Raw genomic sequence first — 24604 nt, forward strand, 5'->3', positions numbered from 1 at the left:
CGTCACCTCACTAAAAACTCCCATCCAATAAAACCAAGCCAATATTCGTTATCAAGTCTTATCGCTACCTAAATGGCCTGAAAATTGGACATTGTGAGCCAACCGCATGATCTCACATCGAAAAGACCGGCGAACGAGTAATTGTGTTACAATCTGGCTTGTGCTCATGGCTTGGGATACCCTATACAGCAAATGCCCGACAATAATGTGGTGAGGATATGTGAGTGGCCAGTTATCCTCTACAACCTTCCCCTCGACAGACTGAACCTGCCCCCAGATGTGTGTCAGCAAGGATCGTTTTTTTGTGGACGCTAGGTCCATATCTGGGTCCCAGAATTTCGGGTTATCGAGCAGAACTACAGTAGGTTCAGCACTGTGGGCCTCAGTAATCTGCCCCCAGCAGATCCAACTGAGTCCTAATCCCCTTTCCCTTGCATTTAACAGACTCTGAAGTTTCCCCCAACAAACCCCAGCCTTGTCTTATTGACTTTCCTTCCCATTTTTCAACCCTTCGCTCTCTTTTTGTTTTTTTGGGGCGAAATCAGGACTGGAACAAATCAGCTTACAGCGGGAAGATTTTGCCAATAGTTTCTCCCGCCGCTCCCATGGTCTTACCGGAGACTGGCTTTACCGTTTTATTAATAATTGTTTCAAAATGCAGCCAGTCTCGACCTAAAATAACTGGATATGGCAACTTTGCAGCCATGGCCACGAATATGCGGCAGGTATGACATCCAACAGTCAAATTTAATTTAGTGAGGGGGTAGTCCTTGTTATCCCCATGAATACAGGAAATGCCCACTACCCCGCGTGACCACCAAGGTACCCCCATCAACAGAGCCTCCCCAATCAAAATTTGCCCACATCCTGAGTCCATTAATGCGTGGGTGCTCACATCACCAACCCATACATCAACAATGCAAGGCCCCTCCCAATCATTACCCCTGCACTTACCTGGTGCTGTGGGTAGGTAATGGGAGGGCCAGGTGGCCGACCTCATGCCCACGGAGCTTGTATGTCCTGCTGCCGGTTTGGCAGTGAAGAGTGGCTCTCTACTCTAACCCCGCTGAGGGTCGACCTTGCCCTCCATGGTTGTGGAGGAAAGCTGCCCGTGGGGTGCCGATGAGAAGTAGCCCTGTGGGGGGGGGGGGGGGGGGGGGGGGGGGGGGGGGGTGAAGTGCTGTGGGGGTGGGGGGGGGGGGGGTCAGTCATTATCAGTTGGATGGAGGAGCGGGGCTGACGACCATGGGAGCGGATGCCAATGCATCCTCATATCCCTCAGCCAATCGAACGGTGGCTTCCAGCGTGGTGGTTCGATGCCTGGTAACCCAGTTCTGGGTGTCCAGCCCCAGCACCTTCACGCACTGCTCTATGGAAATCAGCTCGGTGATCTTTTCTCCATCGTTGGTGCCAGGGCAGAGCCACTGGGTCACATGAGCTACAAATTGCTGGGCCACCACGCGGGGTCGCTGGTATTCCCGGAACAGGTGGTGGTGAGACTCCTCTGTATTGTCAAGTTGCTGGAGAATGGCCTGCTTCACCTGGTCGTACACCAGGGCTTGCTCATGTGTTAGGGCTTTGTAGGTTGCCTGGGCCTCTCCAATCAAATTGGGGCCCAACTGGGTAGCCCACCACTCCCGAGGCCACCGTGCTGCGGTTGGTTGTCTTTCAAATGCAAACAAGTAAGTCTCAGGGTCATCCTCCAGCGACATTCTTACTACCTTTACCCTTGGTAGTGGCACTGCTGGTTCGGCCGCCGGTTCCCTCCCTGATTAGCCTCCAGGAACAGGCTGTGCATCCTCTCCATCATGGCTGTCAGAGACTCCTGGTGCCTCTGCTCCTGGGTCTTCAACAGCGCTGCCAAAGTGGTTGGGTCCATCTGTGATCCTACTTCTGGACACCATATGTCATCAGGTGTAAGTGGTGCAGTGAATGAAAGTAATGTCCATGCAGTATTTCTCCCAAAACCAGTCAGTGTATTTTAATAATAAATAACAAAAAGAATCCACCCCTTTACTAGCAATGGTATTGGGGGTACATGGCGGGCTTACAGACCCAAAAATAATAATTATCAAAACAATAGTCAGATGGTCGGTCCCGCGTCCTCCGTGCACGAAATAGTGTGTGCTTCGTTCGGGAGACCGTGGTGCTGTGCAGTGAAGTGCTCTGGGGTGCTTGCTGGCTTGGTAGCGACAGCTCCGGGGCGATCAATTCTCCTCTGCAACACAGAATAAAACACACATAACAAAAACAAACTACAGGCTCCGGCCGTCAGGTTACGTTTGTTCAGCGCAAAGCGGCGTACTCACGTAGCTGATTCCCCTTTGTACCCATGACCTCCTCCCTGCAATCAACTCGTCGCCATGGTTTCTCCAATAGAGGGCCGTCCCGTAGCTGATCGCAATGGAGTCGTTCCGGGTACGTGCAACTACGCGCTCCCACTAATATGGTCACCTTCCGGTTTCCACCTACCATCAAGGCAGTTCTTCCAGGGGCCAGCATACCACAGTCTTTACACAACGCCTTGTGGGTGTGTCAATCCACCTTCTAGTACCACCAGGAAGTGACGAGAACTGGCGAAAGAGGACCAGGACGACATGGATGGGGCGTCGGGAGTGCAGGTTAGTGAGGGGTTGCGGCTGTAGTGGAGGTACTTCTCTGTAGCCAGTGGCTCTTTTTCTCTGTGTTCAGGAGACAGCGGGGCTTCTTCTAGCATGCAGGATGGTAACTCCCTTTCTGGCTCTTGGGCTCTCAGGCAGGCAGCTTCTCCCTCTGGCTCTTGGGCAGGCTGCTCCTCCCTCTCTGGCTCTCGGGACGGCAGCTCCTCCCTCTGGCTCTTCAGCAGGCAGCCCTGTCACAAACCCTATGATGAGAACCCCTATTCATTCGATCTTATTGGTTCTGTTAAGATCATTACTTACCAGGCTTCATTAATTCCAGCAAAAATGTCAATTTTCAGAGTTTGCTTTTGCAAATGAGTGAGGTCCATGTGTTATAAATTCTGCATATTCTAAATTGTATGAAAGTATAAAATGTAAGCAAAAAAGAACATATTCTAAATTGAACCCAAAATAACCAAAAGATCTTCAGCTGAAAAAAGAAGCCCCTGTACCCCAGTGTTTCTAGGAATTAATCTTAAACCATTGTGCATCATTTGAATTTTTCGTATCTTCTGTCTCTTGTGCATCTAAATTGTGATCCTCAAGTACAATTATGTCTAAGTATAGGGCTTGCATTTTTCTGGTTTTGTTTTCTAAGCATGTACAAAATAATGTATTAATGACTCCTTTTTTAAAGGAGCGGGTTTGTTTTGACACACCTTTTCATTTCATTTAGATTCCTAACTGATAAATGCAGGGTTGGTTTTTATAGGACAACAATGCAGATGGAACTTAAGAAAACCAAATACAGCTCTGTATCAAACATGGAGAGTAACTCAAAGTGTACCGTCTATACAGAAGAAACTTCATTTCATATGACCCCAGTGTTGCAGCCACATTAGGCAAGAGGTCACTGTCATGGTTAGCAACACATTTATCCTGCAGGGTTTATATAACCCACCAATATGAAGACACTAACTGAAATGGTTTCTGAGATACAAGGCTTTGATTGTGTGGCAGAAGCAGCTTTGCAAAAAGGCTGGCAGTTAATGTTATAGTACTTGACTGGGATAATCACAAAATTCAGCTGTGTACCAAGAACAAAGGCAGTATCTCAAAGCGTCAGGTCTTTATTGTTGAGAAACAAATTCACATGACCTCAGCAAAGGTGGGCATCTTAGGCAAGAGGTTAAAAGGATGCCTGTAGGGGCCCTCTCACTGAAAACATGAAGAAATCTAGAAATCTATCTGTAATCGGACATGAGCAGGCATGCCACCAGAGGAGCTCCAAACTCATTCAAGCTCCCCTCACAGAGAAGCCTAAATATGAAATGACATCACACACCGACTTCAATTAAGCCTTGATAAATAAAACACAAATGTTTATTTACATAAATATTTCCAAATACTAATCTTCCACATAGAGGACAAAATATATACAGTGATGGTAGGGTTGAAAGAACTGCATTAGATTGTGACATTCAGTATGAATAAAGAAACATTCCAAATGCTAATTTACAGCACGGTCGAAGCTTGCAACACCAAGGTATTCAATATTCCCATCAAATGGCACAAAAGGCAGAAGAAAGTCGCACTCTTCAAGTTCAATTTAGAACTGGCCTCCTATATTGCATTAAGTGACAATACAGTTTGTAAAAAAATAACCAGATAAAAACTTAAGAAAAGATAGTGATTTGTTTTAACCCTAAATCACATTTACCAGAAGTAACCCTATGTGACTGACTCCAGAGGAATTGTATTTAGAAGGATATTAAACTAAAAACAAACATTGTCTTTTGGCTTAAACAGCAGTCCGTGGTAGAAAATCATTTTTCAAGCACAACGCTTAATGAATATTGTGCTCTTTTTTTATTATGTTAAAACTAACTACAAGTTTCCCATATATCTAACAGTGTAAGTGAACAGCATTTTAAAGACAGTATCTATTTCAGCTGTTAATTATTTTGGTGTTGCTTTTCTTTACTTAAATGGCAGTCAAGTTTCCAAGTAAACAGCATCAACTTTGGTTAAGCTACACATGCTAATTTAAGTGACCGAAGGTGAGCAGCAGCTTAAAAAAAGAAACAATACAAGGTAAAAACCAATACATTTACCTTCGATTAAATTGCGCAAAAAATAAAAGATACTGTCTATAAAGATTGCTTTTTGTTACAACAAATGAGGTTAAGTGGGATCACTAAGATTCATATTTTATATATATTTATATATGTATATATCTCACAACTGTCAAATCCATGGAACCCGTGTATATCTAGAACATACAAAAAATTCAAGTAAAAAAAAAAAAAATTGTATTAACCTAGCAATTTAGTTATTTTAGTTTCATCAAACTTAGAAATCCACAAGCAAAACTGTTCAGCGGTGTTGTCCCAGAAATCCTTTCTGCTTCCAAACCCCGTTAAAGGGGAGACAAGGAGACCGCCGCTCTGGCAATGGAACTGGGAAAGGAAGTGACGTCACTGCTGGGCTCCGGCTGCCACTGGCGTCCCCAGGGTATTGGTAGCAGAAATGATGGGCGAGCCAGCCATCGGGCCGAGAGGGGAGGAGGTTGGCATTGCAGAAATCCCTGGACAAGATACAAAACAGAATGGTTTCAATCCACTCAGAACTTCTCAACCCAACAGGGCGTGTTTACACAAGGTCTGGTTACAAAATCACTTCATACATTACACCGTTGTGCAATTCCGTTGACTATAGATCTCAATGTGCTGAAAGTATTCTCACTTTAAAACTTGACATCTGGAACAACTAAGTTAAATCCAGTTGTGTGCTGGCCTTTCCTTCCATGCTGGTCAAAGAAGCTTACTGGCTGCAACGCATGTCAGTCATTAGGGGAAAGGGCTGGTTGGTTACTGACAAGACAAAGCCCCAAAAGGGTGGGAACAATCTGAGAGTTAGGTCAAGTCTCGCACCAAATACCATGTTTTAAAATGCAAACACAACTGAGACCTGTATAGTGAACGCATGTGCGTGGCGTGAACCGTACGAATTACTGAGACCTGGATAGTGAATGCATGTGCATGGCGTGAACCGTCCGAATTACTGAGACCTGCACAGTGAATGCATGTGCGTGGCATGAACCATATGAATTACTGAGACCTGCATAGTGAATGCATGTGCGTGGCGTGAACCGTACAAATTACTGAGACCTGTACAGTGAATGCATGTGCGTGGCGTGAACCGTACGAATTACTGAGACCTGCATAGTGAATGCATGTGCATGGCGTGAACCGTACGAATTACTGAGGCCTGTATAGTGAATGCGTGTGCGTGGCGTGAACCGTACGAATTACTGAGACCTGTATAGTGAATGCATGTGCATGGCGTGAACCGTACAAATTACTGAGACATGTATAGTGAATGCATGTGCGTGGCGTGAACCGTCCGAATTACTGAGACCTGCAAAGTGAATGCATGTGCGTGGAGTGAACGGTACGAATTACTGAGACCTGCATAGTGAATGCATGTGCGTGGCGTGAAACGTATTATTACTGTTTTAAATGAAAATCCAGGTTTGCTATAACATGCTCTTCTTTAAGAACTGCACAGAAGTGAAGTGGGCGAGATTCCTGGAATGAAGCTTTTAAAAGAGCTCCAGCACCAGGAGTACAGTGCTTACCTGACATCATGCTAGCTGAGCTGACAGGGGTGCTCCCACTGGGCATGCTAACCGAGCCCCCCATTCGGGACTGCTCTTTCACTATTGGGTCTGCAAAGACAACAGTACAGTATCATCCACACAGCTCAGATCTTACTGAATTGCTATAATAATAATAATCTATTTTTATATATGCCTTTCATAGTGGCCCACCATCACAAAGCACTTTACAAGATAAAAGACTAGGGTGTGTGAACTATGCATCAGCTGAGGAGTCACTTACAACAACGTCTCACCCCAAAGTGAGTCACACAATGTGTCAGTGGAGCTGGGATTTGAACCGGGAACCTCCTGGTTACAAGCCTGTTTCTTTAACCACTGGACCACACAGTCTCCTAAGAGCCAAGCTTTCATGGCATTGGACTTGCAGACAGTACATTCTTAAATTATCCAGGCAGTGCTTACAAAGTAATCTGGGGGCTTCAGCAATGGTGGGGAGAATGCATTAGTCCCAAACAGAGAGAGTTCTCATAATGGACCCGGTGATGTAAATCAGACAACTCACTTAATTCAGTGAAGCTTCCATATTTTCCTTTTACTATTAAATAACATTTCTTTTCATATTGCCTTTTGTTTTGTAATGGCATTTCAAAAGTAAAAGGGCCACTTTGAACACTTGAAGGGAAGCAGAAAAGGACATGTGACCCCCAAAGGATTGCATGCAGCCGTCTATTTGAAGATCATCGACAGCAAGTATGTAACACCCACCCCCATTGGCACTGCTGTAAAGTCAATGGCAGCTCTCAGCATGACACAAGAGATGACCATGCAATGTAACAGTATGCACAGAGTGCTACAGATGACCACGACAGATAACAATAAGCAGAGTGCTATAGAGAATACAGGTGATGATCATGACATATAACAGTATGCACAGAAGTAGTGGCAAGCTGGATAAGCAGCTCCCCAGATAAATACATATATGTAAGTGTGACACAGATGAATAGATGTACGAAGACAGACAGACTGAGATAGCAATAACTTGTGTCAAGTAAAGTTAATACCAAGTTTCACGACAACTGGATAACCGCTTTGGATATGTATGACGTATTCCCTCTGTTTTAGATGCAGGGCACAGTGCAGTTGCATACTCACAGTAGTAAGGATGGTCCATAGCCTCCCGCGCAGTGAGCCTTGCTTGGTGGTCGTATCGGAGCAGCTTATCCAGGAAATCCAGGGCCTCAGGGCTGATTAAGTGCTGGTTCTCACTGTGAACAAAGCGCTCCCATCGCTTACGAGAATGCCTGGGAAAGGAATCAGCAAGTACAGAGGAGAAATCAACCAGCAGTACACACAACACACACAAGAAGCTTCACGATTCAAAATAAAGAGGGGGCACTCACCTCCCTAAAATGTCATTAAACCGCGGTTCCAGTTCAATATTGTACTTGTCAATGTAATCGTACAGATCTTCAGTACCCAAGACTTTGGCTATTCTCACCAACTGAGGAGAGAAGTAACAGTTCAGAAAATTAAAGGTATTCTGTGCCATACTTCAAGCCAAAAGTTAAAAAGAACTCTTTGAAATATGTTGGCGTGTTCAATAATTCTCCTGGTATGCAATAGCTGTGCTATCAGATTTACTGAGGTATTAGTATTATAATATTTATAACACTCCTAGAAATGTGTTCACAAAAATTTCAGGATATCTAAACACCATTTTGATCAATGAAATGTGTTCATGATAAGGCGGCACGTGAAAAGACTTCCAGCCCAGCATTTGTCGAGAATTAATTTTCTTTAGTATTTGATATTTTCCCTGGTTTAGATCATTAAGCCTTTACAGTCTATTTATTCAGCGCTTGTCAGGAGCGTCGGGTGCAATTTATTTTCACACGCCATTTAAAATATATATTTTTCAGAGTAAAACAGGTTTAAAAGGCACTAAATCATAAAAGGACACTCAATACTGTATCTCCAGCCAACTCCTTGTTCGCTGCATTTCACATACCTCTTTACAGACGTGCATACTGACAAAACCTCTCCTGCTCACTCGTTTTATCACCAGACTCCTCAATAATGCGATCCAAATCATTATTTTATTACTATAACATCTCAAAAAGCTCTGCAAATGTCTGTAATATTCTGAGAGCTGGATGCAGAAGCAGCTACCTCCTTATGTCCGTGTTATCTCGGTGATGCATGAAGCTATCAGATGCGCCCTTTTTTTTCTTCCTGCAGCTTCATTTGGCTCCTATCGGTCTCAATCGGCCATTGAAAGGTTTTCTCTGCCTTTTCTGGAGAAAAAACGACTAGAAACCTGTGCTTTACGTCTTTTTGATGATGTCGAACTGAAAAGGCAAAAATTGTAGTGTCGGACCTGGACCGACATAGGACCGCAAAGGGTTAAAGTACAGGTGCCCGTTTCTCTCAGTCTCTTGATTCAGGCCCCTAACCTGGCCAGAGAAGCAGTACCTGATCATAATTGTCGTGTCCATGGAAGAACGGCTCCTTTCTGAAGATCATGCTGGCCAACATGCAGCCCAAACTCCACATATCCAAGCTGTAGTCGTACATCTACAACAGAGAAGAGGTGTACAAAATTCATATCTGAACCCAAGTCCGACAATTGTGACTGCCCACAACAAACTGTAAAAAATATGACCTCTGCTAAAGTAGGTACTTATGTAACAGGACTGAGGCTGGGTGTAATCTGGTAACCTCACACACACACACAAGCATCTAAACCATGGAGCTCATCTCATTGACAAGGGACTAGACAGATTTACACAACACTGCCTGATACACTTAGAAAGTCTCATCACAATCGGACAAGCACTTCCTGCTAGGTAAAATGATCAACTATTAATAATGTGAAATTGTGACACAGACGGAAGTACAGCCTCCTCTATTATATCCCAATTAACAGGGATAATCAGAGCATCTTGAAAGTCACAGGACAGACGTCGCCATACATCCCTAGATTCTGTTTCTCTCAATAACTTATATAAAACTTTCCTCACCAGGTTTCTCTAGACATTTGTTGAGTGAAAGTGCATTGTGTTTTTGCTGGATTTCAAGCACGTTCGAAAAGGAAACGTCAGTCTTCAAGTAAGCAAACCTATGTTGCCTTGTCTGATTTACCCTGCAAACTCATATTCCACTGGGACAACTGCCCTGCTTACCTGGTAGTCTACAAGGAGCTCTGGACCCTTGAAATAGCGGGAGGCGACTCTCACATTATAATCCTGTCCAGGGTGGTAGAACTCAGCCAGACCCCAGTCAATCAGCCTCAGCTACAAAAAAACAGAAAGCATGTCAGTCACATACACTCTGCCACGGCTGTCCATTCAAAACCAGAGTCATCAGGCATGACCATGACAGTCATCAACAGTATATACAGAACACTACAGAGGAAGAATTAGCATCGAAGTGTTTAATCATAATCTGATCAATCTTGGGGTACATGCAACAATGCAAGTGTGACATGCATATGGATGGATGACTAGATAGACATCCCCAAACCCCTCCCAGGTGTTTATTCAATGTTTCATGACAATGGGATGAGCAGTTCTCCAGAAATATGCAAGTGTGTTATACGTACAGTACAACTGCCTTCACTACATCCCCTTGATAAAGGATTTAAAATCAGCTGAAAAATGGCAAATCCGAACAGACAAACAGATCCCACTGTACATCCCCTGGTACTGGGACGAACATGGCTTTCACGTTTAAATATTCTTCAAAACTGAAACCACTATTCAAATATGCTTTCATTCAGATTTAGCTAGAAATATGCAGTGTTAGTGGGATCAAAATAAACCTGATACCCATCTAATGACTTGAGGAGAAAAATGCTTCTGTGCTGTTTCATTTATTGCAGTCATCATTTATGCATTGGTTTTGAATGATATGTTTGATACAGTCATTATTAAATAATGCTACATGAATGAAAATGAACACTCATTTTTTCCATCAAGTATACCAAGCTGTGTTTCTTTGAATATTCATCCCAGCGCTAAATAGCCACAGATTCTGATAAACTCTAACTTAAAATTCTATCAATTGGAGTAGCGGTTCTCTGGACAAAAATTGAACTTGCACACTTAAAAGCTTGAGACAAAAAAGTTTTACGTTCTTTGCAAAATATTTTAAAAGGAGCCAGTTGTGTAGCGAAGCTCGAATTATCCATTTATTAGCAGAATGAAACTTGGTGGACGCTGCCCAAGGGCTCCTGCTCCCAAAGCCCTGCCCAGGGCCCCCTGCACTGGAAGAATCCATGGTTATTCATGCAGAGAGTTGTTTATCATGTAATTGGATGTATCCATACTTTCCTGTGCTCATGGTCGATCATGACGTTGTGAGGTTTCACATCTCTGTGCATGATTCCCATACTGTGACAATAGTCAAGAGCCTGGAAAAGAATCAGTACCAAAGAGCTTAAAAAAGAAACCACATACAGTCTTCTATATAAATACAGCAAACAGCTGTGTTAAAGGGGCTCTATCGCAGCATTAGTCTGCAGAAAAGCAACTTTACAATACGTGTATTTAGTTCATTTTTAAATAGTACTGGGACAAACATGGGTTACTTTCGTTCGAACAGTCTTTCAATTCTGAATACTATTTAATTTTGAATTAGCAGGTAAACAATGTAGAAACATGTACCACAACAGTAAAACAAAACTCAGGAGTAAAATAAACCCTATTAGCTATTAAAGAAAGAACTGTTTTTACGACGTGATTTAATAGAGAAAAGTGTAAGGTACTGCATGCAGGAAATAAAAATGTGGGTTATAAATATCATATGGGAGATACTGAAATTGGAGAAGGAATCCATGAAAAAGACCTAGGAGTTTCTGTTGACTCAGAAATGTCTTCATCTAGACAATGTGGGGAAGCTAGAAAAAAGGCCAACAAGATGCTCGGATACATTGAGAAAAGTGTTGAATTCAAATCAAGGGAAGTAATGTTAAAACTGTACAATGCATTAGTAAGACCTCATCTTGAATACTGTGTTTAGTTCTGGTCACCTCGCTACAAAAAGGGTATTGCTGCTCTAGAAAGAGTGCAAAGAAGAGCGACCAGAATTATTCCGGGTTTAAAAGGCATGTCATACGCACACAGGCTAAAAGAATTGAATCTATTCAGTCTTGAACAAAGAAGACTATGCGACGACCTAATTCAAGCATTCAAAATTCTAAAAGGTATTGACAATGTTGACCCAAGGGACTTTTTCAACCTGAAAAAAGAAACAAGGACCAGGGGTCACAAATGGAGATTAGACAAAGGGGCATTCAGAACAGAAAATAGGAGGCACTTTTTACACAGAGAATCGTGAGGGTCTGGAATCATCTCCCCAGTAATGTTGTTAAAGCCGACACCCTGGGATCCTTCAAGAAGCTGCTTGATGAGATTCTGGGATCAATAAGCTACTAACAACCAAACGAGGAAGATGGGCCGAATGGCCTCCTCTCATTTGTAAACTATGTTCTTAATTATAAAATTGTGTTATATGATGCAAATATGGGTCATTTTTGCAGCAAATACATTTCACAGTGTTAGTCCGAATAGTCATCCCAGCCCTAAAAAAGTATTTTAAATGAGATACTACTGTTACGATGACCCAACAGATCAAAAAACCACAAAAAAGTAGCACAGCATCTACGCAGCAGCTCCAGAGGGACCAGCTCACATCGATCGGTATAAAACTCTTTAGCATGGCTTGGCTTCTGGTACTTATACACATGCACAAACTGAGTTCAATACATTTTATAATGCAGTACTCAGTGTGTAAGTGAAATTAACTTTGTGAAGAACTGTGCTGTGGTTCCATATTGTGAACACACAGTCCTCCCAGTGTTCCAGAACCCCTGAAGTGTTCACACCTTTACTGCGTCCCGTGTTGTCTGTTTCAACACATTCAGAAGTAAATTCAATGGAATTACCCCCCCCTTTAACTTAGGAAAGCGCATCAGAAGTTTTTCTTCAAAAATCGCTGAGTATCCAGTTCATGCTCCCTCCTGCAACAAACACATTTCAGTCACCAGCATTGTTGCAGGAGGGAGCATGATATGGATACACTGCAATCCTTACAAGATTTTTTTTTTTTCCTCCTGGCCAGTGCTCCTGATAAAATTTGGAGAAATTGCCAATTTATGACCCATGATGTGCGATTAAAAACTGTACAAGTGGGCAACGTGTTAAATACAGCACTGTGATCCAACCAATGGACAGGACACAGCAACAGTAATGTGATATCTGGTAATAATTGTAAGTCGCCCTGGAAAAGGGCGTCTGCTAATAAACAAATAATAATGTGTTTCTTAGAAACTTTACAGGGTGTTCTGAACAGACAGGACACAGTGACGGTAATGTAATGCATTTCCTAAAAACTTTACAGGGTGTTACAAGAAAGGGAGTGTGAAAATATAAAACATACCTTTAGGATCTCGTACATGTAGAATCGTATGTCATAGTCTGTTAAAGTCTGATACAACTGCTGTTGAGAAGACACAAAAACACAAGTCACTCAAAGTTTGGTGCTTCACATATCTAGTTAGTTAGGCTGCTTTTTCAAAGCAAGAAATTACACAATGGTTACCTTGGCATGAGAAAACACTCACAAAACAAGGGATGCAAGTCTGTTACGATCGAAACTTTCAGCTTTTCACTTAGAATGCTTTATGATTAACAAAACGTTTAAGTTAGGATACACCAGCTGAGTGTTTGCGCATCTGAACACCTAGATTAAGTATGAAGTCACGGTTATCCCTACTGAAGGCAGTCAGAACAAATCGGCCAAGTCTGGTCATAGAACTGATTTGATACTTGTCTGCAGCCATTCTTGTAGTATTGTATCTGGAACTGGGGTGCTGGCCCTAACACTGTTTTATGAGAAAGCAGCAGAACTCTAAGCTGAGATTTGAAGACTGTGAAAATCGACAGATCCACCATTGAATATTTATTTTTTCAATGCTGTTACATGACCATGTTTTTTATTACCAGGTCTAATTTTATATTTATTTAAATTCCAGAATGGAATGATTAGGCGAACTGCACTGCTCCAAATTACAGCAAATGAAATGCAGAAACATTGACCAGTCTTTCCATGCCGTTGGTCATATAATCTCTTAGTATTTATACATTAAATGTCAGCACAGTTATTCTCTGAATGCAGCTGTTAAGTATAGTTAAACATTTCAATTCTAGAAGTGCTGTGGTTCTCTGCCTCATGAGGATACAGCTCACTGTGGGCTGGTACGGGACTCTCTGAATGCTCATGGTGTATCCTGGAGGTCTTCAAACAGCACGTTGACATTTAAAAAAGAAAACTGTACCTTGAAGTCTGTGTTGTTTACATGTTCAAAAACCAATGCAGGTGTCCTGGACTGAGAAAAGAAATCCTCAGGTTACTTCATGTTACACGTGTAGTTGTTTAGTTGTATTTATAAAACATGTTTTCCTGTTCTGCCATACACTACTCTCATAAATATTAGTCAAAGATTCAAACTGCTAAATAGTGGACCTAGCTTATAAAGTAGAAGTCTTATTAAGTAGCTTGACGTTTCATTTACATATTATTTACGACATTTGTTTTGCAATGACGCAAATGAGTTCAGGAACGGCCACAGAGACATGCTACCGAGACTAGATGAGCCTGTGTTTTCAAGTAAGAACCAGCACCATCTGGTGATCTACCACTTTGAATTAGGCTTCCTTTCATTTTTATGGCTATACACTTGCAGTGCTCTAGATGGTGCTGTGTTTACTAACAGAAACACACTGATGGCTGATCTAGCCCACATTGCTTACTAATAAAAACACACTGATGGCTGATCCAGTCCACATTACTAGTCTATGCCTGGCAACTATAAGAAAACAGCTGCCCCATAGCTCAATCGCCTTAACAGACTTTTAAAATAAAGAAATAGGGATGACAATACTTAGATTCATCACTTAACAATAAAAAACAAGGGACATCCAAACATTGAACACGCTATAGGTAAATGTGCGCATCCTGGTTCCTGTCCTGTAAATCCCAATTGCAGATCAAATAATTGCATCTCCCAGATTAAGACACAAAACAAGCAAATAACTATTTGACGGAGAGGTGATAATATTGCTTGTGTTCATTTTAAAACCTGGACGAGCACTCCTTTAACTTCGTATTGTGCAAGTGCTTTTAATTGGACTTGCTCAGGAGCCTGCACAGTGTCAGAGGTTCAGTTTAGGAGCAGCTGAAGGAGATCCTCACCACGGGGTCTTTGACGATGTCGAGGAGATTGATTATATTGGGGCCGCCTCGCAGGTTCTCCAGGATCTTAATCTCCCTCTTAATTTTCTTCTTTTTTACCGGCTGTAAAGAAAAGATTTCTCATATCAGCAAAAATGTGTGCTGTCACAACTGTCGTAGATCCAGTAGACAATGCACACCCAGGCTAGACCTAGCTCCCGAATGAACTGATCTTATTGTAATGAGCCCTTACTTCATTATTATTTTACACAATAAAACAAATCATAGCTACACAAAATACATACAAACACTATCAATAGATCATACCTAGAAACACACCAGAAGCCAGCACATTGAATACACTATATAGTAACACATTGTCAACTGCATTTACAATACCGTTAACAGATTCAGAGCGTTAAATGGCCGCTTTTAGTCTGTTTTCTGTTTGGATTGAATGACTTTTAAATCAGTTTTTAAGCGTTTGGTGGCTGCCTCTAATCCAATTGACAGAGGTCGCGTTAACGCAAAAGTTTGCATCCTAGACGCAAAATAAATCCAGTGGATGGAAAAACTTTGGCTTGCGTTCACTGGACGTACAGACACGCATATTCGTGGTAATCTATTACACTGCTGCAGTGACCGTAAAATATTTGTTTAAAAAAAAAAAAAAAAAAAAACACAAAACTGTTCTGCAATATAACAACATTGATTAAGGTACACTCCAGTCCTGTAGGTGGCAACAATGAGCCTCATATTTTGCCTTGCCAACAATATTAAGAATATTTACTTTCCACGCTACACAACTGATCGAGAAACGTACTCAAAAACGTTTTAAGTAATCCAGCTCAAACTTTAGCGTCCACACTGAAGTACCATTTCTTGTTTAGTTGGGTGTAATGCGTAGACACAATAGTTCGGTTACAGTTCCTGTCAGAAATTAATGATAGTATCCCACCATGCACTGTTTTTTTTTTGTTTTTTTTTTAAATAATGTGTTATACCCCATATTAACAGAGATCCACATTGTTAAGAAGTAAAACAAGTATTTTGGAAAAAGTACATGCGAACACACACACAAGTAGGTTTTATTTTTATAGGTGACAAATTTAACTGATTCTGTTTTATAATTAAACTCAGAAAAAGCTGTTATTTGCAAAACAATCTTTGCTTTTACCTTCATATCTTGCCTGAGCCTAATTCTGGCCCCATTCATTTTATTTTATGACGTGAATTATTCATCCCTGATCCTACTTTTAACTTGCATTTCATTTTTGCAGTCGCCTAATTTAACCCTTTTCAGTCCATTTATTCAGCGCTTGTCAGGCCCAATTTATTTTCACACACGCTGTTTAAAATATATATTTTTTTCCAGAATAAAACAGGTTTAAAAAAGGCACTGAATCGAAAAAGGACACTCAGTACTGTATCTGCAGCCTAGCCCCACCCCCTTGTTCACTGTATTTTTCACATACCTCTACAGACATGCATACTGAAATCCTCTCCCGATCACTCGTTTTATTACCAAACTCCTCAATAATGTGATCCAAGTCATTTTTTTATTACTACAACATCTCAAAAAGCTCTGCAAATGTCTGATATTCTTTGAGCGCTGGATGTGGAAGTTATCTCTCTGTGTTATCTCTGTAGTGCATGGGGCTATCAGACACGCGTTTCATTTTTCTGCTTCATTCAGCTCCTATTGGTCTCACTCGGCCATTGAAAGGTTTTCTCGGCTTTTTCCAGAGAGAAAACGACAGACCTGTGCTTTACGTCTTTTTGACAATGTCAGACGGGGTCCGACAACAGACTGGAAAGGGAAAATCGTAATGTCGGACCATAGGACCTGCAAAGGGTTAACGTTGTGCTTGTGTTATTTTACGCACACAGGGATGCCCTTACAGATTTTCTAAGCGTAAAAATGAATACCTAGTGCAGAGTGTACACTGACAAAGTCGTCGTCAATCTGAAGTTTTTTGCTAAGCAGTCAGCTTCTTCAGGGAATTCTCATGAAGACTGCTCATTGTTTCTCGGCCATCTACTTCTGACTGTCCGATTACAGTGACCGAAGCAACTGCAAGCAGTAGTAATGCACAAAAACGCAAACAAAAAATACGTTCTGGTCATTTTGAATGGGAGATTAAGTATTCTTCTTTATCAAGACAGCTAGATGTACTGTGCATGAAAGCTGCTGCTGACCAAAAAAAAAAAAAAAAAAGTACTAAAATGCACATCCCTGGAATTCATTAACCTTTGTGTTAATGTATATTTGATGGATTGGACACAAATTTTGGGCATGTACGTTTCAGGAAGCCATAAACAGAAAAGCTAGCGTGACCTCCGAGTTGAGTGTACTTTCTCTTGCACTCTTCGTCTGACAAGCCGGATTTGATTCACTGGCCTGACATAGCAAAGAGTGCACAAAAAATACACTCAACTTGAATAGGAGGTAGCCACTGAACACTGAGAAACATACAATATTTCCATTCATCCACTGGGAGTACCAATACTTATATAAAAGTATCCCAGATCAAAGGGTGATTTTTAAACTCCAGTGTGGAAATACAAAGGCCTACAGACAGCAGCCTGGAGGATATCAAGAGCACATTTGTATGTAATTGAAGTATAAATACGCCAGACTGATTCTTTACAAACCGGTTCCTGTACCTTTAGCTAACACAGAAAGTTATTTAGCGCCATCTACTGGGTTGTAGCCTTGGGTGCATCAGGAGACGTGCAATGACAGAAGTACCTGACTGACATTACACAAGTGAACTGTGTGACGACGCTCTGCACCCTCTGAATAATTGAACTACTAAAACAAACTGCTCTGAGCTTGCAATCTGTGTCTGGACTCTCTAGACTGTGACTGGCCTGGTTTACACAGGTAGATTACCAATTTAATTATTAATTTGTGTACAGATAAGCAGCACTGTCATTGAACAAGTTGCTTTCTATATTAAATATTGAGTCCTGTGTGTTGGGGTTCTGATATTTGGAAGTGCAGATCAAATGAATTTAATCAAGATAACACTGGGTTGAATACCACAATCAACCTTTTTTCAGAGGACATTTGCTCAAATATTAGAAAGTGTAAAGCCAAAGAATTTTGCAGGTAAGAAATTCGGCAATTTCAGACGATATAAAGCACATCCCTTAGCATCGAGTTGGTAATATTACTGGAATGTATTGTTGTGTGCACCAGCTTACACTTTACAGACACTCACTGCTATGCATTGGAAATGTACCAATTCTAGAACCTACAGTACCAGTCAAAAGTTTGAGTACACTTGCTGGAAACTAGTTTTTTTTTTTCATAATTGACAATGTTTTACATCGTATACGTTTCTGTAAATACTTGAAAATGAAAACACGTTACAATATACAAAACAAAAGGAGCATCAAAGCAATGTTCAAGAAAATTGAAAATTGTCTCTAAATCTTGGATTCCTCAAAATAGCCACCCTTTGGCTTAATAACAGCCTCACAAACACAAGGCATTCGGTTAACAAGTTTCAGCAGGAAATCACCCGACATATCTTCCCAGCTCTTCTGCAGCAATTCCCAGAGATGTAGGGCACTTCTGGTATCTTTGCTTTGACTCTTCTGTCCAGTTCGTCCCATACAAGTTTTATGGGATTGAGGTCTGGAGACTGGGCAGGCCAGGTCATTAGATTCAGTTGTCCTTCGCTTTCCTTCTTCGCCAGATAGCTCTTGCACAACTTTGAGGTGTGTTTTGGGTCATTATCTTGCTGAAGAATGAAGGAATGTCCAATTAGCTGTAATCCTGATGGAATGGCATGCCTCTAAAATATGCTATGATAGCCATGCTGGTTGAGCTTGCCATGGACTTGGTAAAGATCACCAAGTCACCAGCAAAGCAACCCCAGACCATGACACTGCTATTCCATGCTTGACAGTCGAAACCACACACACTCAACCTCTCTGCGTCTTACAAATACTCGGCGATTGGACCCAAATACAGTGGCTTGTGAAAGTATTGACCCCCCCTTGGCATTTTTCCTATTTTGTTGTCTTACAACCTGGAATTAAAATGGATTTTTATTTGGATTTCATGTAATGGACATACACAAAATAGTCCAAATTGGTGAAGTGAAATGAAAAAAATAACTTGTTTCAAAAAATTCTGAAAAATAAATAACGTGAAAGTTGTGCATGCATATGTATTCACCCCCTTTGCTATTAAGCCTCTAAATAAGATCTGGTGCAATCAATTACCTTCAGAAGTCACATAATTAGTTAAATAAAGTCCACCTGTGTACAATCTAAGTGTCACATGATCTGTCACATGATCTCAGTATATATACACCTGCTCTGAAAGGCCCCAGAGTCTGCAACACCACTAAGCAAGGGGCATATGAAGACCAAGAAGCTCTCCAAACAGGTCAGGGACAAAGTTGTGGAGAAGTACAGATCAACTTTGAACATCCCACGGAGCACCATTAAAGCCATTATTAAAATGGAAAGAATATGGCACCACAACAAACCTGGCAAGAGAGGGCCGCCCACCAAAACTCACAGACTAGGCAAGGAGGGCATTAATCAGAGAGGCAACAAAGAGACCAAAGATAACCCTGAAGGAGCTGCAAAGCTCCACAGTGGAGATTGGAGTATCTGTCCATAGGACCACTTTAAGCCGTACACTCCACAGAGCTGGGCTTTATGGAAGAGTGGCCAGAAAAAAGCCATTGCTTAAAGAAAAAAACAAGCAAACACGTTTGGTGTTCGCCAAAAGGCATGTGGGAGACTCCCCAAACATATGGAAGAAGGTACTCTGGTCAGATGAGACTAAAATTGAGCTTTTTGGCCATCAAGGAAAACGCTATGTCTGGCGCAAACCCAACACCTCTCATCACCCCGAGAACACCATCCCCACAGTGAAGCATGGTGGTGGCAGCATCATGCTGTGGGGATGTTTTTCATCGGCAGGGACTGGGAAACTGGTCAGAATTAAAGGAATGATGGATGGCGATAAATACAGGGAAATTATTGAGGGAAACCTGTTTCAGTCTTCCAGAGATTTGAGACTGGGACGGAGGTTCACCTTCCAGCAGGACAATGACCCTAAGCATACTGCTAAAGCAACACTTGTGTGGTTTAAGGGGAAACATTTAAATGTCTTGGAATGGCCTAGTCAAAGCCCAGACCTCAATCCAATTGAGAATCTGTGGTATGACTTAAAGATTGCTGTACACCAGCAGAACCCATCCAACTTGAAGAGCTGGAGCAGTTTTGCCTTGAAGAATGGGCAAAAATCCCAGTGGCCAGATGTGTCAAGCTTATAGATACATACCAAGAGATTTGCAACTGTAATTGCTGCAAAAGGTTGCTCTACAAAGTATTGACTTTGAGGGGGGGGGGGTTGAATACTTATGCACGCTCAAGTTTTCTGTTTTTTTGTCTTATTTCTTGTTTGTTTCACAATAAAAAATATTTTGCATCTTCAAAGTGGTAGGCATGTTGCGTAAATCAAATGATACAAACCCCCAAAAAATTCATTTTAATTCCAGGTTGTAAGGCAACAAAATAGAAAAAATGCCAAGGGGGGTCAATACTTTTGCAAGTCACTGTATTTCAAATTGTGACTCATCGGTCCATAAGACCGACTTCCACTGCTCAAACGTCCAGTTTCTGTGTTTTTTGGCCCAGGCAAGTCTCTTCCTCTTATTCTGCACTCTTAATGGTTTCTTTGCAGCAATTTTTCCAGTTAGGCCAGCTTCACACAATCTTCTCTGAACAGCTGATGTTGAAACATCTGTACTTCTAGTAGCATTTAGCTAAGCTTGTATTTCAGGGGCAGTTAATCGCCGGTTTCGCAGACTCGAATGAACTTGTTCTCTGATTTTGAGGTCACCCTTGGCCTGCCTGACTTTGTTCGGTCCTCATGAGTGCTAGTTTCTTCAAATCGTTTGATGGTCTTGGCTACAGCAGAAACAGACACTTGCACAGCTCTTGCAATTTGTCTTAAAGATTGACCTTCATTTCTTAAAGTAATTACAGACTGTCTTCTTTCTTTGCTTAATTGTGCGTATTTTGCCATTTTCTGCTCCCTTACATTCAGGAATGACAAACGTGTGCCTATGCTACCTATATTTATAGTTATGACCCTCACGTGTTAACAATAATTGATGACAAAAGCTTAATTAGGTAACATGTTAGTTAACTCGGAGAACATCTAACAAAGACACTTTTATACTTAGACACATTTCAGACTTTTAACCGACTTGGGCTTCAGACTGAAATCCCCTTGCTTTCGGTGACCATTTCATTGAAATTGACAAGATTTACATTTTCAATTAAATTTTTGAATGCAATTCACTTAAGATTATCAGCTTATATAAGTACATGCATCATATAATGAAATATTAAGTGTTTATAGACAAGTTTATACAGTTAAAAGCATACATAATCATGAAAAACCTGGTTACAAGCAGGTGTACTCAAACTTAACTGGTACTGTATATGTTTTAGTACTACAGCGTCATGGTTTGTTATCTTACCTTTAGTATTTTCACCACTACTTTCTCATTGTTTGTGATGTTTATTGCTTCAAACACTTCGCTGTATTTGCCTCGACCCAGTTTACGAACCAACTGGTAGTCATCTTGATTTCTGAAATAAATAAATTAATAAAACAGCCATCAGATCACCATGTGGATATTGCTGCTATGTGTGCAGAAACCCAGCCACAGAACAGCTCCAGCACATTTAAAATTCTCCTTGACAAGTTGAAATAGAGCTGGCAGGGGCGATCTAGCCCAGTTGGTCAGGTGTTATGAAAAAGTAGCGTTGATACAAACATGTTTTTTTCACTAATATTTTCAAATTTTGAAACTAAACATGTTTTCATGCAGAATTAGAAGGAAGTCTCCTTTGCTGTAAATTCTGTTACATGAATGAATATGAACATGGTTTGTTTGATTATTCGAATATCTGTTCCAAAAGTAGTAACAGCACTCTACTGGGCAGTTTCTAATGGTGGCTTTTTCCTGACTGGTGCAATGACTCTTAAAGTTCAAACATTTAGGAAATTAAATGGAAACTTACTGTTTTCATACTGGGACTTTAAAGTGGTGTTGAGTGCGCACTGAATTAAGACTCGCATCCACCCGTTTTCACACTTCCCTCTGACTGCGACCAATTGCTGTATCATCTATTCCACCTCCTGCCCGAGGTACTTTCAAATCCACATTACTCACTACCAGAGTAATTTTACCCTGCATTAGTGTGTGTAAAAAAACTAAGCCACATTTTTAAAAATGCAACATACTATTTCAGTTGCGCCTGTGTCCTGCATGTAAAGATTTACATTTGCGCACATCAAAGAACTGCACTGTAGAGTCAATCTAGCTTTAGTGTGTCTACACCGAGGAAAAACTAAACCATATCAAACCTGGGATTAGTTTCCAGTGTGAACAGAACAGGGAGCAAAGCCACATTAACTAGACTGCCAGATTCAACCCCCGCTCATGTGTGAAAACAGTATTACTCCCCTAAACTCCGGAAGAGCCCTATCCCGTGTTAGTGTCAACTCACCCCCACTCCACGACGTGCGACTCGTAGTCCCAGTACTCCCGGGGGCGGAGCGTGTTCACATCGGTGTAAACTCTAGCTCTGCTCGGCACGGGGCCCGACATGTCAGACAGCTTGGCGGAGGAGGAGGAGCGAGGGGCAGGAGCGAAGACGATGGGGAGCGGAGCGAGATCCCACTGCCGATCTGCACACACACCTGGGGGGCCTCTGCTCTACAGCTGTAAGCAAGCAGACACACAACAACGTTAGAGCTACTGCACTGAAGACTGTAATGTTTGTTAGATTCAATTATTGAACCTGTGTGTAAACTGCCAATGGAAAAAATCGTTTTGATTCAGTATCAGCCATTTTATATTGGTTTATTTTGTCACATGCAATACTCATGTCAGAAAGCGAAGCACAGTCAAACTGTTCAGTTTTTGACTGCTATAACCTAGATTCACATTGCATGCACATGTAAAATGTACAGCCAGCTCCAATAGGCGCCTAACCCAGGGGCAGAAGGGCATGTGACCCCACCACTTTGACTATGGGGAGGGGAGTCAAACTATATATTTAAATATGCATTATAACTTCTTGTGTCTGGCATTGGTTTGTGTTTAAAATGTTTAAAATATAAAAATGCTAAAGTATTCAGAGGAAGGGCCACATTTATAAACAATCACAATAAATTCTCTCTGCATGAACACATTGGTTTGACCCAAAGTCTGCACCTTGGCTTAACGTTTGCTAATAGTAAGAAAAAATAATGTTAAATAAATGTGAACTCGGCAAGTGGTCAGGAGAGACGACTGCACGAAATATTAATACTTAAATACAGGCATATATTTATGACTAAAATATCTGACAGAGTATACGACCATTATTAAAAGAGAAAAGGTAAGGAAGAGAGAGTATCAGACCGTCATTAAATGAAATAATGTTGGGTTTAGAATGATGCCGCGGGGCCAAGTTCAAGTTCAATTCCCACCTATATCTTATTTAACTTTGATTAAGCAGTAGTAAATATATATAAAAGTGGCATTTCAAAATCACGTAAGCATGATTAGTTAAAAAGTTGGCTACAATTATTTTTTCATTAAAAAACTTTTTGCTGATATTAATGCTCAGCTTTCATATCAAACTCACAATTGTACTCTTGTTGACATGTGAGCAGTGTATGGTTGATCTGCACTGCCGGCAATTGTCATGAATCAGCTGTTCAACCAATTAGCATTGCCGTGTGACGGCAGGTGCTTACTGTTTCAACCTATCAGCACCAAGCATTGCCCTGCTATAGCAAGCGTTTACTTTCCGAAAGTCTCGTAGCTCAATGTCAGGCTTCTCGTCAGCGCTGTTGAGCGTAACAGGCCGCTACGTTGCTACCTGGAAAAATGACGCTGTAATCAGGTTGCTACGCTGTGTTTTCAGTTTGCATAACGGCCAAAAAATAATACTCATCCTGTGAAACATTGTTGATTATTCCTTTATGTGAGAAACTGGTTTGCTTAAAATACTTGTTTCAGCTCTCAATACTCTTCAATGGGTTGGTTTTGACAGCATGTTCTTTAGTCTGGTGCGTGTAATGTATGCAACACGGAGAAGAGATTGAACTTCACAGAACTTGATTAGCACATTCCCCTCTGTTGACAGATGAGACTAGATCCTGGGTGCACCCGATACACAGCTCTGTAACAACCAACACCATTGCAAATCTTTATTACTATACCATAACTATGTTCCCTCTAAGACTTTCACTTAACAATACTATAAACAAGTTATAAACATACTGTTTCAGCAAGGCAAAAAAGTGTATTTTATCTGAAAACTTGCAGATATTTGCTATATAATACCAGACCCTACCGTTTACAATACACATACATATCATATTTAATTTGCACTATAACTACGATTTCCCATTTAATAAACGCAAAACTTAGTCCCACGTGAAAAAAATGTTAGATTTCCTAAATTCTGAAGAGCTTTGCAGAGATATTCATGTGCTGCATAATCTTTTACATTATTTTGACTGTGACGGTTTTCTTTCCACTACAGAACAGTACAGCAAAGTTGTGCCAGAAGACAGTGCTATTAGTGTATGTTAATAATAATGCCTCCCTGACCAACTGCAGCTCTAGCTACACAAGGCTGTACTAATGTGATTAATAATATGAGTAAGACTGTACAGCCACTACTGTGTTTATTTTTACCATGTTCTTTCATCTGTGACTACTGACAGTATCCCGTCAACTTGTCACACACATTTTTCATCACCAACAATTCATCACGGACAATAACTCACCGATTAGGGTTAGGGTTACAAGCGCCGCACTGGCCATTTTCACATGTAGCATTTTGAACAGCTGTGATATGATAACGTACCCTCCGTGATGATGTTGGAGGGCACACAACAAAAGCAAAACTCCACAATCACATGATCACAGTAAAGTGTATTAGAATACTTAAAATGTGAGATGATGCACTTTATTAGTATAGGTTTTTTTTTAGTAATCAATAAGTAAAATTTGAACTACTAATATAATACAACTACTACTATGCAGTAGGCTACAGTTGAAAAAAAAAAAGTTGTGAATTAAAAGAAAAAAAGTTTAGAAAA

The 24604-nt window shown here is 41.2% G+C and overlaps 1 protein-coding gene across 5 annotated transcripts in view; it reads right to left on the bottom strand.

Moving 5' to 3' along the window:
* Positions 1–3712: 3712 nt before the first annotated feature.
* LOC121319188 (casein kinase II subunit alpha-like) overlaps positions 3713–24604 on the bottom strand; it is a 33113-nt gene continuing 12221 nt past the window's right edge. For 4 of the 5 annotated variants that reach the window (XM_041256375.1, XM_041256377.1, XM_041256378.1 and 1 more), the window contains exons 2-13: positions 22012–22226; positions 20976–21087; positions 14476–14577; positions 13559–13609; positions 12661–12720; positions 10550–10633; positions 9405–9515; positions 8695–8796; positions 7623–7723; positions 7375–7523; positions 6241–6330; positions 3713–5187 (exon numbers count right to left, since the gene is read on the bottom strand). In XM_041256375.1, the coding sequence (XP_041112309.1) occupies positions 5078–5187; positions 6241–6330; positions 7375–7523; positions 7623–7723; positions 8695–8796; positions 9405–9515; positions 10550–10633; positions 12661–12720; positions 13559–13609; positions 14476–14577; positions 20976–21087; positions 22012–22112 (1173 nt within the window). In that variant the 5' untranslated portion in view covers positions 22113–22226 and the 3' untranslated portion in view covers positions 3713–5077. The remainder of the gene's footprint in view (positions 5188–6240; positions 6331–7374; positions 7524–7622; positions 7724–8694; positions 8797–9404; positions 9516–10549; positions 10634–12660; positions 12721–13558; positions 13610–14475; positions 14578–20975; positions 21088–22011; positions 22227–24604) is intronic. The other variant, XM_041256379.1, reaches the window with a different exon arrangement.

The sequence above is a fragment of the Polyodon spathula genome, chromosome 8 (assembly GCF_017654505.1).
Source record: "Polyodon spathula isolate WHYD16114869_AA chromosome 8, ASM1765450v1, whole genome shotgun sequence".
NCBI lineage: Eukaryota > Metazoa > Chordata > Actinopteri > Acipenseriformes > Polyodontidae > Polyodon > Polyodon spathula.